Here is a 14238-nt window from a genome sequence, read left to right on the forward strand (position 1 = left end):
AGACTCTTATTCATGTCAATCTGACTTTAATCACATAATTGTGACATTAATCTCAGAATTGTGACTTTTTTCTCTTTAAATTCAGAATTGTTACTTTATTATCAGAATTGTAAGTTTTTTTCTCCCCTTAATTCTGACTTTAATCTCAGAATTGTGACTTTAAACTCAGAATGGTTTATTTAATCTCAGAATACTGACTTTCCCCCCTCAGAATTCTGCCCTTTTTCTTTTTCTTTTCAGAACATTACTGCTATGAGAACATCAGAGGCCAGTCTGCTTAGAAACTACAGGATCTCAACTAAATGTACGATCTCTAAATCTCACCAGCAGATGTCCCTCGTGAGCTTTGTGTGTCACAGTGAGTTTTTACTTTAAATTTAAATGTTAAAGCTAAATTTTAAATCTAAATGTTAAATATTAAATATAAATGTTAAATCCAACTCTAAATGTTAAATTTAAATGTTGCATGTTATCAAATAAAATAAAATAAAATAAAATAAAATAAAATAAAATAAAATAAAATAAAATAAAATAAAATAAAATAAATAAAATAAAATAAAATAAAATAAAATAAAATAAAATAAAATAAAAAATAAATAAAATAATAATGCAACTACACAGTGTGCTAATTATAAATAAACTCCCTGTCTTTGTGTCTTTGGATCCACAGAGGAAATCCTACGTACGTCCTTGGCTCTTCCAACTGCAACTGGAACCAAACCGGTTCTTAGGGCTAAACAGAAGTAGCTCCAACTAAGCTCCGACTCTAACAATAGCTCCAAACGAACTGTGCTGAACTGGGTGGCACTGGGGGCTAACACACGGGTTTAAATGGTTGATATTTGACTGATACATCAATGTGATTAAACACCTTTGTCACAGTGAAGAAACGGAGAAACCTACATTAGATAAAGATGCAGGACGACCCACGGTACATCAAACGGTGAGTCAGTGTTTATCATTGTCAATATTCTGTAATATTATCGTTTATAGATAGTTAATGCATTCATATCAGCTCATTGTAGGCTTCACAATACATCTCCAACAGCTTTTATTAGCATTTAATTCGACCTTAAATCGGAAACGGGCTAATTAGCTAGCTGTGCTTTGCTGCAAACAACCCACGCCGAAGTTCAATGAAATTGTGTCAATTTTAATTTTTGTCGGTCAACAGAACAATTAGCCGATGTGTAAGAGGTATTAGACGTGCACAGACGAATTAAACTGATATTTAACGTCATTCGGCTCAATATTTGGCAAAAGGAAAAGTCTCTGTATCTAAATATCTTGTATTTTATACAGCTTTTCACGTGTCTGGTCAACCATTCGTTTGGACTGCTTGAGATACATTTTCAGGAGTTTAACCTTTACGGGATTAACACCTGATTATTTAGTAAACCGTATAGAAGTTCACATTGAAAAACTGTCATTACAAGTTAAAGTTATGTGTAAGGCTTCTTATTGTTGAAGCTTTCTTATGACATCTTTAAATTGTCCTTTTCCTGACGGGGTTTGGTGTTTCCATCGTGACCGGGGTTGTGAAGTCTAGGTTACAGCTAGCCGTGACACCACGACCTAAAACAGCGTTGTTCGTTAATATCACGTTATTTAGCTGACACATTTGGGGATTAAGTCTGATAATTAGTGATGTGCTTTTTTACATTATCATTTGTATTACATTATATTGTGCTTTTTATTGATGTAAACGCATGTTGCTATGGGCGTGTCTTCCGGGCACAGTGCTTTCCTTATTGTTTGCTATGGTGCGATCGACGCATAATAACCATTGTTGTGATAATCACCGTTTTTAGAACTAATTATGCAACTTTATAGTTTAAGGACATCATTATAATAGTATAGTAAGATGGGGCGCTGATTGTAAAGTCGAGCATGCTAAAATAAACAGCAGCTTTATGCAACATTTAACTACAAACCACATTTAAAAACATATGTCCATTTTTTGCTTTTGTTAGTTTTGACCAGATTTATAGCAGTATTTGTGATATTTTTTTTCTCGTAAGAATATGTCAATGTTAAATCTAAATGTATAATCTAAATCTGAATATTCAATATTTAAGATTTAGATTTAAGATTTAGATGAACATTAGGCATTTTGATTTAAATATAAGATTTCAATTTAACATTTAGATTTAACATTTATATTTTGGATTTAACATTGACATTAATATGTAACATTTAGATTAAATATTTAGCAGTGACATTCAGATTTTAAATTTAGCATTTAGATTTTAATGCAACATTTAGATTTTAATGCAACATTTAGATTTAATATTTAACATTTAGATTTAAAATTTAGATTCAACATTCAGATTTAGATTTAATATTTAACATTGACTTAAAAGTAACATTTAGATTAAATATTTAACATTTAGATTCAAAATTTAGATTTAACATTTAGATTTAAATTTAATATTTAACATTTAGATTTAATATTTAACATTTAATTTTAGATTTAATATTTAACCATTAATTTCAGATTTAATATTTAACATTTAATTTTAGATTTAACATTTATATTGTATTTTTACAAGAGAAAAAATATCACAATTAATTGCTGTAGATCTGGTCAAAAGTAACAACAACAACAAAAAAAAAAAAATCCACATGTTTTTTAAATGTGGTTTGTTGCTACATGTTGCAAAAAGCTGCTGTTTATTTTAGCATGCGCAACTTTACAATCGGCGCCCCATATAGTAAAAGGTCTTTATAAATAATGTGTCATTTTTGTTCATAGATTATAGCAAATAACAGATTTATTATGTCCACTTTCTTTATGACACTTGCAGCAAAGTGACTGCAGGCAGTCTGGATGTCCATCCAACAGAGAAGGCCCTCGTTGTTCACTATGAGGTGGAGGCCTCCATCCTGGGAGAGGGAGGAGGACATGTGCTGGGTGAACGCAAGGAAGGACAAAAAATGTAAGTGTGCTCCACATATCACCCAAATTAATACAAAAACTTCAGAGAGGGATTTAAATGGTTTTTTTTGTATTGATTGTTATGATTTGGCTTCTTATTCCTTTGAAAGTCACGCATCTTTTTTTTTCTCCCTGTAGTATTCGTGTGAAAAGCCTGTCTCCGAGCACAGATGTGGCAGCTTTGGCCAAGAAAGTGGTGGAGGAGTGTAAACTCATCCCTTCATCACGTTTGCCTCAGGTGGAACATCTGCTTTACTACCTGCAGAACAGGAAATCATCCCCAGTGGAGGACAAACGTGAGAATATTCTGTTTCTCAACAATGTTGCTACTCTCGATGTCCTTACGACAGTGCTTCCCAATGTTTTCCTTGTCGTGACCTCATTTTTATATCTCAAATTTCTGGCGACCACAGAGACTTTCTTAGTGTAAAATTAGTTTTATGATCATATTTGTTGTACTGTGTTACAACTACAGAGTAGCCAGGATTAGTGCACAATTAGTGCATTTTATTTTCATAATAATTCTAGCAAGTTCATTTTGTTTTCAAGTATCCTTGACTTCCAAATTATTACGCGGAAGGCAAGGACACATCAAAGCGTATCAGCAGATGCCTCTAAAGAAGACTGGCAATTGACAGTCCAAACATGTCAGGAGATCCAAGTAATATTCCTGAAAAAAGGTTGTATGAATAAATGAAATCTTAACATATGCATTTTTTTTTTTTTATTATTATTATCTAAATCTATATTTGTGAAACTGAAACTATAGAACACACTTGTACTGTATTTGAAAAATATAATAATTATTTAACTCTGATCTTTCTGCCTCTTCCTGCACTGTATATATATTTCTGTGTTTCTATTATGTATTGTTTTTTTTTGTTTTTTTTAACTGTGTAAAATAATAAAAATGAATACATTCTAAAACTTAAAAAAATTATATCTTGATCAGTAATTTTTCAATTTCATCATTCCTAGACATTTCAAGCGACCCCATTTTATGTCCAGGAGACCCCACATGGGGTCATGACCCCAAGGCTGAAAAGCATTGCTTTTACGGGTTTTAATATAGCTAGGATAACCAAATTTGGTGTGTGGCTTTAGGGTATCAATACCTTAAGGGAGTTAGAAAATGAGAAGTGTGCAATTATTTTTTTTCAGGAGTTATTGCCCTTGTTCCATTTTTTTACTCTGTTCGAGGTATCTTCAAAGGGTACAGCTTTTCTTAGAAACCATTTAAGATAGAAATTTTATATTCTGATGTGATAATATTTTCTTATATATATATATATACATCTAAGTTAAAGATTGAGGACATTTAGGAAAAGGTTGAGAGTTATAATGAGGCCCCAAGTCTGAAAAACACTGCTTTACGGGTTTTATTATCCCCGCCACAAAGTGGAACGGGGATGTAGGTTTGAGCTCCATGCGTCCGTCCGTCTGAGTCAAAGGGGACAGCTTTTCTCAGAAACTGTTTAAGATAAGATAACCGAATTCGGTGTATGGCTTCTGGCTATCAATACCTTGATTGAGTTCGAAAATGAGAAGTGTGCAATTACTTTTTCCGGAATTATTGCCCTTGTTCCGTTTTTTTTTTTACTCTGTTTGAGGTATCTTCAAAGGGGACAGCTTTTCAAAGAAACCATTTAAGATAGTTAATAATTTTGTATTCTGATGTGATAATATTTTCCTATGTGTACATCTAAGTTCTTAGATTTAGAACATTTAGGAAAAGGTTGTGAGTTATAATGAGAACCAATCTGGGGGGGGATGTTGATGACTGTTTTCTTTTTTACTCAATAGATTGTTTAAAATTACGTAATTTATTTCTCTATTAAAAAATAACACGCAATATGAAAGGATTTTAAAAACCTGAACTAGTTCTATGATTGTGTTTTTCAATCCAGTGGAAAAGAAAGAAAAAAGAACAGCGAAGCCCAGAGAGCTGACACCTTTTGACGGGATGGAGGTAAGAGTTCACACACAATAGTCCATTATTTTGTCACTGCTCAGTTTTCTGGTTGATCTACTGGCAGCAAGAGCTACTAGAATTTATTTTTAGTTTAATTTATTTTTTCTTGTGTGTGTGTAGCTAAACGAAGAAGCCATTATAACCCAAGTGGATGATTACATTGAGCTGCTGTATGAAGGCATCCCAGAGAAGATCAGAGGCGCGGCTCTCATTCTGCAGCTGGCTCGAAACCCAGACAACCTAGAAGAGCTGTTGCACAACGGTACGTGTTTGGATCATTATTAGATTGGATATTAATCCTATTATTTTCCTCACATGGTCAGTTTTATGCAGCCTGAAAGTTATTAGTAGATCTTGTGAGACTAAGTGGCTGTGATGTGATTCACTCATCAATGTGCTGGAAAATAACTGCACTGAATGAATGGCAACACTAGATTTTAGCAACAAATCAGGTCCCATTCACGTAAAGCAGGGGTGTCAAACAAATTGTAGTTTAAGGGCCAAACACGGACCACTTTGATCTTAGGTGGGCCACAAAATTCAACGGTGAAAATGAGTAATTTCAACATTATTCTGCCCTATGAATATATGTAAAGTAATGGAAGTTACAGACAATATCCAATCTCTAAATTTCCTCGAGTTTATGACCAATTGTTATTCAGTCTGGAAAAAAATTTGTAGAATAATTTAAATAAAATTGCAGGGTTTTGGAAAATTGGCGTTTAAAAATGACTTTCATCATGTGATAAAAGCATAGGAAAGCTGTAAGCCCTGGAAAATATTGTGGACTTTCATTGAATTTGTGTATTTGGAAGGGCTGAGATAGCTTCAACTGAATTACCTGTTATTTTTACACTATTAATTTTTTCTGTAATTTTGATTTTACCCCGCGGTGCGAATTAGACTTTAGACTTTTCACATTTCAAGGGTAAAGAAAATGCAGCTGTTTTATTGTTGTATTGATCTCACAGAAAAACACTAACTTTACTGAGTTTATTTTTTCACGTTATCAGGTAATCACTTCCTGTGTTGAATTTGGACATAAACAAATGGGAAAATGGTAAATGGACTTGATTTTATATAGCGCTTTATCACCACACTGAAGCAGTCTCAAAGCACTTTACATATCAGCTCATTCACCCAATCACTCTCACATTCACACACCAGTGGGACAGGACTGCCATGCAAGGTGCTAGTCGACCACTGGGAGCAACTTAGGGTTCAGTGTCTTGCCCAAGGACACTTTGACACATAGTCAGGTACTGGGATCGAACCCCCAACCTCTCGATCAGAAGACGACCCACTACCACCTGAGCCACGGTCGCCCTACAGAATCAGAAACAGAATCCTAAAGTTGTTTCTCTTTCCGTGTAATTTGTGTTGCGATTCGAATAAATGGGAAGCAGTTTATATACAAGTTGTCTACTCAAGTTTTTGGATATTTTTTCAATCAATTGTACGTTGTATTTATGATTTTACCATTTGAATAATAAAGTGCTGTGTCTGTTTTGTGTAGAAGCCACACTTGGTGCTCTTGCCAGAGTCCTGAGGGAGGACTGGAAGCAGAGCGTAGAGCTGGCCACCATCATCATCTACGTCTTCTTCTGCTTCTCCAGGTATCACACATTTACACACACACACACACACACACACACGCGCGCACACGTTACGTAGCATTCCTCTCTAATGTGCTTCATTTCTTGCATCTCCTCCAGCTTCTCTCAGTTTCACGGCGTGGTGAGTAGCTACAAAATAGGCGCCCTGTGCATGAGCGTGGTGGAACATGAGCTGAAGAGACACGACGTTTGGTGTGAGGAGCTACGCAAGAAGAGCAAGGCTTATATCCTTTAATGTTCTGCTTGTCACTTTTTTTATTTGACAGGAGGAGCATTATACAACACTTACAGTAGTTCTGACCAATGAATTTGGTTGGACAAGAGATATTCCATAAGTGCTGATACAGACTAACAACAGCTATCTATAAGGGAGAATAAAGGGGAGAGATATTTGGGGCCCATCCGCAAAGGCAGCAAAATGAAGGTCCATTGTTCTATGAATCGGTGATAACCACATTTATTTATTCATCTGAATAATATCCACTGTTATCCAGGAAGTTTACTATTTGTGCCATAGTATATAGTCATCTTAAAGATGTAAATCCTTGTTCTAATTAGAAACAAAATTGGTTCAAAGTGACCAAAAATGGTGGAAAAGTTGGTGAAATGGGATTTTAAAAACCACAGAAATTGGTTAAAAGTGAGAAGAAAACAGGCAGAAAAAGTGGTTAAAAATGATCAAAGTGTCAATATTGGCTTAAAAATGTCAGGAAAAAATAGGAACAATTAGTTTTAACTGGCAAATAATGGACATGACAAATGATGATTGGGGTTAAATTGGTAAAAAAATAAGCATGAAATATGATGAAAAGAGGTTAAAAGTGACCATAATGAGTCAACATATGTGACATGAGGTGGAAAAGTGGTGGAAAGGGTTTTTAAGTGCTGAAAATGTCTTGAACGTGCAGAAAAGTTATTGAAATGTGATGGAGAAGTGGCAGAAATAGGAGTAATGTAGCAAAAATGCATTAAAATGAGAAAAAAATTGAATGTCTCTTGTCTAACCAATTTACTTGGTCGGAACTAACTGTTGTATGAATGAAAATATTCTGTGTAAGGATAAAAAAATACATTCCTTAACTCTAGTTTTACGTGAGTCTGCTCCAGAAAACGGCACGCTGAGAAGAGACCAGGACAAAGCTCTGAAGAAGTATCAAGGCCTGCTTGCTAAGCAGGAACAGCTGCTCAGAGGTACTATTGTCTCTTCCTTTTTAGTTGATGCACAGCTTTACAGCTTTAATCGAACTCCACGTATTCTGTAATTCTGTCATTTACAAAAAAATATTTCTTCATATGTGTGTCCCAGTGTCTCTTTACCTCCTGCTCAACCTGGCTGAGGACACGAGGACTGAGCTGAAGATGAGGAATAAAAACATTGTGGGACTTCTGGTCAAAGTGCTGGAGCGAGACGACGAGGAGCTGCTGGTGCTCGTGGTTTCCTTCCTGAAGAAGCTGTCCATCTTCCTGGAAAACAAGAATGACATGGTTTGTGAGAGAAAGTTGACCAAACAAGTCTTTTATTTATGAATGTGAGTTAAGTGAAACTCCTCCTGTGTGTGGTCTGCAGGCTGAAGTGGATACTGTGGAGCGATTGGCTCGTCTGGTTCCCTGTGAACACGAGGACTTACTGAACCTGACTCTGCGGCTGCTGCTCAACCTCTCCTTTGACTCTGGTCTCAGAGCCAAGATGGTGGAAGTTGGGCTGTTACCAAAACTCACAGCTTTATTAGGTAAGACTTCCTCTGATCAGAGACAAAGGGTTTATGCACATAAAGAATTAACCAATCAGTCAATTTCTATTCAGCATCATTGGATTTACATTTATACTTGGCAGTAAAATGCTAATTTGTGTTTTGAATTATTAGACGACAATTAGTGTTAGTTGTCGCATTGATTTTGAACATTTTTAATCAGTTTATAAAGCACTGTGCTGCATCGCCCCAGACTACCTATCACAAATGGTTTTAGTTAATGAACCCAGATCCTCTGGTATTGCTCTTTTAACTGTTCCAAAGAGCAAAACTAAAAAGTAAATGCAAGCTAAACACCTATTTATTCATTCTGGATATGATGTATTGCTTTCTAATTTTCATGCTTATAATTTTCTATTTTTATTCTTTGAATTATTTGCTTTGTTAAATCTTTTATTATTGATGTTCTCAACTTTTACTGTTTTATATATTTAAAAATTCTTCCTTTCTCTGCTTTGTTTTTTACTACAACTTATTAGGGCCACAATAAAATAAAAATACATCTGAGCACTACGAGTAATTCTGAGAATAAAGTCATAATTTTATAAGATTAAAGTAATATTTCAAGATTACGTCATAATATTTTGAGAATAGTCATAATTTTATTAGATTGAAGTTGTACTATTTTGAAATTAGAGTTCGAATTTATTAGAATAAAGTTGCAATATTCCGAGATCAAATTTGGAATATTTTGAGAATAAAGTCGGTATTTAATGTTTATTCTCATAAAATTACAACTTTATAATCAAAATATTACGAACCTCGTACTGCACAGATTTTTTTTAATAATTTTTTCTTCCTTTGTCTGTCAGGTGATGAGAATAACCGCCAGGTAGCGTTACGCATTTTGTATCACATCAGCATCGACGACCGCTTCAAGGGCATGTTTGTTTACACTGACTGCATACCTCAGGTACTGTAGCGCCAGGAGAGGTGAATCACACACTCACCCACACGCTGATTCTCCTAAATCCTGAATCCTTCTTCTTGCAGCTCATGCAATCGCTGTACGAGCACAGCGAGCAGGAAACTGAAGCCGAGCTCATCTCCATCCTCATCAACCTCGCTGCAAACAAGAAAAACGCCCAGCTAATGTGTGAAGGTATAATGCTGTCAGAGATCCCTACAAAAAGAGGTTCTCTGGTTCATTTTCCCCCGCCTCAAAGTTTGAAGCGGGATGTAGGTTTGAGCTCCATCCGTCTGTACGTCCGTCCATCCAAGTTAATGGGGACAGCTGTTCTTAGAAACCATTTAAGATACAATAACCAAATTCGGTGTGTGGCTTCAGGGTATCAATACCTTGATGGAATTCGAAAAGGAGAAGTGCACAAAATGTTTTTTGCGGAGTTATTGCCTTTGTGCCGTTTTTTTACTCTGTTCGAGGTATCTTCAAAGGGGACAGCTTTTCTTAGAAACCATTTAAGATAGTTAGTAATTTTATATTCTGATGTGATAATATTTTTGTATGTATACATCTAAGTTCTTAAGGTGCGTTCACACCAAATGCGACTGTAGTCACTTTAATCGCACCTGTTGAGTCACTTGAACATCGTGGTGCTTTTTGGTCTTTAGTATGTTTACAGCACCTATCATAGACAGCTCCTCTTTTGCGGTTTAAGTTATCAACTTTATGGAGTTACTAAAGGATGAGTTCACTCAGAATGTAGGCTTATTCAAGAAGTTAACCGCTTCAATTTCCCCCCTATGAATTGAAGAAATGTAGTTCAGCACTCTGCACGCAGCAGCCATCTCAATGTAGCAGGAAGGAGCAGGGAGGGGCTGCTGCCTCGGCTCTGCAGACAGTGAAGGACGGGAGAGTTGTCGCTTGAAGTCGGTTAAAAAGTTCAAATTTTTCAACTTAGAGCGACGAGGACACACTTGACCTTGTCGCTCAAATCACGCAAGTCACGTCGGTTGAGGTCGTGTCATTTTCATTAATTTGAATGTGATCTAATCGCGTGTTTTTTGTGACCGCATCTTAAGATTTAGGACATTTAGGAAAAGGTTGTGAGTTATAATGACAACCAATCTGGCGGGGGATGTTGATGACTATATCTTCTTGTTTTTAATGCTGTGTCTGTATTTTTTCACTGACAGGAAATGGACTGAAAATGCTGATGAAGAGAGCTCTGAAAATGAAAGACTGCCTTCTCATGAAGATGATCAGAAACATCTCACAACATGATGGAGCCACCAAACCACTGTACATTGTAGGTCTCAACACGCACCGAAACTAATTAGAAATGTCAGCAATGGGGCAAAAAGGGTCGCTACAATAGTGATCACTACATAAAAGATAAAGGGTTGAACAAATATCATGATACAGAATTAACTGCTGCATTTCTGATGAGAAGTATATGACGTGTATGACATCATACACCTTGAATGTTCCCATCTTCTTTTATTGTAAAGCATTGAACAATCCCCATGAAACAATATAAACTTGTTTTAACTGCACATGAGGTAGTTGGTAGTTATCTCAAATATAAATGAAAAGTTTAGAACATTGCTCTTCAAAATACTAAATTCTATCACTTCCTTTAGTCTTTCATTTTTCACATTTTAAAAGCAAACAAAACTTGTGCAAAAAGGTTACACTGCAGACCTGTTTTGAGTTCTTTGGTTTTACAAATAAATAAAATCACAAGGTTTGAGGGAGATGATAAAATAATAATCTACCGGACAAAACTAAAAAAGACATTTTACGGCTCATTGATCCTTAATATTAACATCACGGAATGTAGCATGACACTAAATACACATGAAATATAAGGAGGAAAAAGAGATTTAAATTTTTTTATTACTGTATGTTTTTTTTAGGTGTGTTTAAATGAATCTAAAAGTGTTGTGGAATATGTGAATTTTTAATATAGAAATATTAAAACACTTATGAGCGGTTGGAGCTCAACATACAGAAACTCATCAGAGATGAAGAAAAGAATCACCCAACATTTGCATTTAGAACTTATGATGGTTTTATTGGGGAGCTTACAGCATTCCTAATTTGACTGATTTTCTGTGAATTGTTGTCGTCAGGACTATGTTGGAGACCTGGCAGCAGAGATCCGTGCTGAGGAAGAGGAGGAGTGGGTGCTGGAGTGTCTGGGAACACTGGCCAACCTGACCATCCCTGACCTGGACTGGGAGCTGGTACTGAAGGAGTACAACCTGGTGCCCTACCTCAAAGATAGACTCAAACCAGGTCAAGATCACTTCAAAGCCAAACTACTTTTTAGTTTTTAGTGATCTTTTCTTGCTTATACTTTGAAAAATAATGTGTTGAATGGCAGATTACAACAGTTTTCAAATGATTGCGTTTTAGTAACTGCCGTCGTGGTTCATTACTGGATTCATTCAACCAGAGCACAAATCATGTTTCCAAACAAGGACAACCGTAAATTTACCGTGACACGTGTGTTTCAGGCTCCGCTGAGGACGACCTCATCCTGGAGGTGGTGATAATGATAGGAACCGTTTCCATTGACGACGCCTGTGCTGCCATGTTGGCTAAATCAGGCATTATCCCCGCCCTCATCGAGCTGCTTAACGGTAACATGATGCCCACTAAATAGACATTTAGTGTCAAATACTCATCGTATATACATCACATGGTGTCATGATAAGGTAGTAAAGGACGTGTTCTGCCTTTTTTCTGTTTTTCTGAGTGCAGCCCAGCAGGAGGATGATGAGTTTGTGTGCCAGATCGTCTACGTCTTCTATCAGATGGTTTTTCATCAAGCGACACGAGACGTCATCATCAAAGACACTCGTATCCTTCCAAGTTTCACAGCTTGTTTTCTATACTTTAACATTCTCAAACATAAATCTAGTTCAAATGAAATGCAGTAAAAAGCAATATCTGAGCTGGTGCATCTTGTCAATCCTGGCTACTTGTAACACAAGTATTTGTAGTATTTGTAACACAGTATTTAAAAAAAAAAAACATGATCAAAAACCAATTCTAGAAAAATAAATGTTTCTGGGGTTGAGGAACATTTGTGATATAAAAATGGGGTCATGACCCAAAAAAGCTTAGTTTCAACCATTCCTGCAGATCTTTAAGTTGAGATGCAGGAGGTTTTGTTTCTTTTTCCTTGACCTTTTTCCCTCTGCAGAGGCTCCGGCCTACCTGATTGACCTGATGCACGATAAAAACACAGAGATTCGAAAAGTCTGTGACAATACGTTGGATATTATCGCTGTGAGTAAACACATGTTCCTTTTTTCAGGATGAAACCCGCTGCTTACCTGTGTGTTTTTTTGCTCACCTGGTTGATCCTCACTTTTCAGGAGTATGATGAGGAGTGGGGGAGGAAGATTCAGTCAGAGAAGTTTCGCTTTCATAACAACCAGTGGTTGGAGATGGTGGAGAGTCGCCAAGCAGATGAGTCTGAGCCGTATCTGTATGAAAACGACAACGACACGGCTGATCTATTCTACAGTGCTGGTAATAATCCCTAAATGATAGGAAAAACACCTGCAGAGTAACACACTGTAATGAGTGATCAGCTAGAAAACTAAGTGTTCTTAAGCACAACAGTGTTTGATACATAATTCCAGCAAGTCCGTATGGTCTTCTTTTTAAATTATATGTTACGGTTTCATTTATTCAGACAACTTTTTATCAGGAAATGTACTTATATCTCCTGACATGTTTCGACTGTCAACTGCCAGTCTTCCTCAGAGGCATCTGCTGATAGTTTTGATGTGTCCTTATGAGTTCTTTTTCTTGGACACAGTTTTGTCCATGGCTTCTGCAACTAAACCAAACTTGCCATATTCTTTCACCACTTCGTCACTTTTATTGTTCACCATATTTCATGCTTATTTTTGCCAATTTAACCACATTCATGATTTGCCATGCCCATTATTTGCCAGTTTGGTTTTAGCCTATAATCTACTCCACAGAACGCAGGAAAAAAAAGAGTTTAAATTTGACAAGCTGGTGAAGGTCCTTCAATCAATTCAATTTCCAAAAACGCAGGTTTGCTGGTGGAAAAAAACCCAAAGTTTTGTCCTGATTTGTGTTTAGATGGAATAACTCCTGCTGAGGGCTCAGTCAGTCCGGATTTCTTCAATGATCTGCAGCAACAGAATGGAGACTTTTACCATACAGGGTGAGTTCACACACATTCACAGACCCTTTGCTTACAAAATGAACTCCAATAATTCATCTCTTCATTAACTATAATCCATGTTTGTCTTTCTTCTGTAGCGATGCCAATGACGTCTTTGACCAGACAAGCTCCTCCCCTGGACGACCCGTCACCGCTTATGGCTTCAGACCCGATGAACAGCCTTTCTATCAGTACTCGTAAACTTAGTCCTGCATGCCAACTTTTTAAACCTCTAGAATCCATCAAAATACAACTAAAGGCTACGTTCATACAACAGATAATGCAAAATTTTGATTATTTGGAGAAATCAGATTTATGTTTACGCTTGTTCATATTACATATTAAAGGAGCATAGGGCAGGATTTGTGAAAAAAAAAAAAACATTTTAGGTCTTTTAATGCTAATGGGAGATGAAGTGTTAAAAACCAAAAAGAATGAGCCCACACACACTTCTCCCTATTGCGTGAGTGTGATGCGTTTTGTACTGCAATTGCGGGCCCGAATTTCTCGTGTAGTCCTGCAGACGTGACGTCAAATGACGCTGGTACGCGTTCTTGACGACTTGGAGATATGTCCACTCTGACGGAAATAAAGAAGAAGAAGACTGCTTGGAGACTGGAAGAAGACAAGTAGACATGCAGAGGCATGTGTGCAGGTCTTGCAGTAAACGGTCATGTGAACGGCAAGTAAATAAATAACCGTGTCACAGTTGGAGTGTGAATCAGGCTGCATTTTTTTTGTCCCGAGTCCAACCTGAACGCGACAGTTAAAATCCAATTTTTTCCTCATACAAAGTTTGTTTAAACTGTTAATGTCGACAGAACAGATTAGCGCACAGGGCAAC

General features: G+C 36.5%; 1 protein-coding gene across 1 annotated transcript; it reads left to right on the plus strand.

Annotated features, from left to right (window-relative positions):
- Window positions 1-700: 700 nt before the first annotated feature.
- LOC114458471 (kinesin-associated protein 3-like) lies at window positions 701-13819 on the plus strand. The gene is made up of 20 exons (XM_028440846.1): window positions 701-943; window positions 2808-2939; window positions 3077-3234; window positions 4846-4907; window positions 5031-5172; window positions 6427-6526; window positions 6626-6750; window positions 7619-7717; window positions 7833-8011; window positions 8094-8256; window positions 9090-9190; window positions 9271-9379; window positions 10375-10487; window positions 11314-11479; window positions 11701-11826; window positions 11948-12046; window positions 12393-12478; window positions 12568-12724; window positions 13310-13394; window positions 13493-13819. Exons 1-20 carry the CDS (start codon window positions 915-917, stop codon window positions 13593-13595), a joined length of 2334 nt encoding a protein of 777 aa, XP_028296647.1. The 5' UTR covers window positions 701-914; the 3' UTR covers window positions 13596-13819.
- Window positions 13820-14238: the final 419 nt, after the last annotated feature.

The sequence above is a fragment of the Gouania willdenowi genome, unplaced genomic scaffold (assembly GCF_900634775.1).
Source record: "Gouania willdenowi unplaced genomic scaffold, fGouWil2.1 scaffold_119_arrow_ctg1, whole genome shotgun sequence".
Taxonomy (NCBI): domain Eukaryota; kingdom Metazoa; phylum Chordata; class Actinopteri; order Blenniiformes; family Gobiesocidae; genus Gouania; species Gouania willdenowi.

Coding starts and splice junctions, on each gene's coding strand:
- LOC114458471 (XM_028440846.1), top strand. CDS start 915: ATGCAGGACGACCCACGGTACATCAAACG. Junction 5,173..6,426: donor AGAAGAGCTGTTGCACAACG/GTACGTGTTTGG, acceptor TGTTTTGTGTAG/AAGCCACACTTGGTGCTCTT. Junction 8,257..9,089: donor AAAACTCACAGCTTTATTAG/GTAAGACTTCCT, acceptor TTTGTCTGTCAG/GTGATGAGAATAACCGCCAG.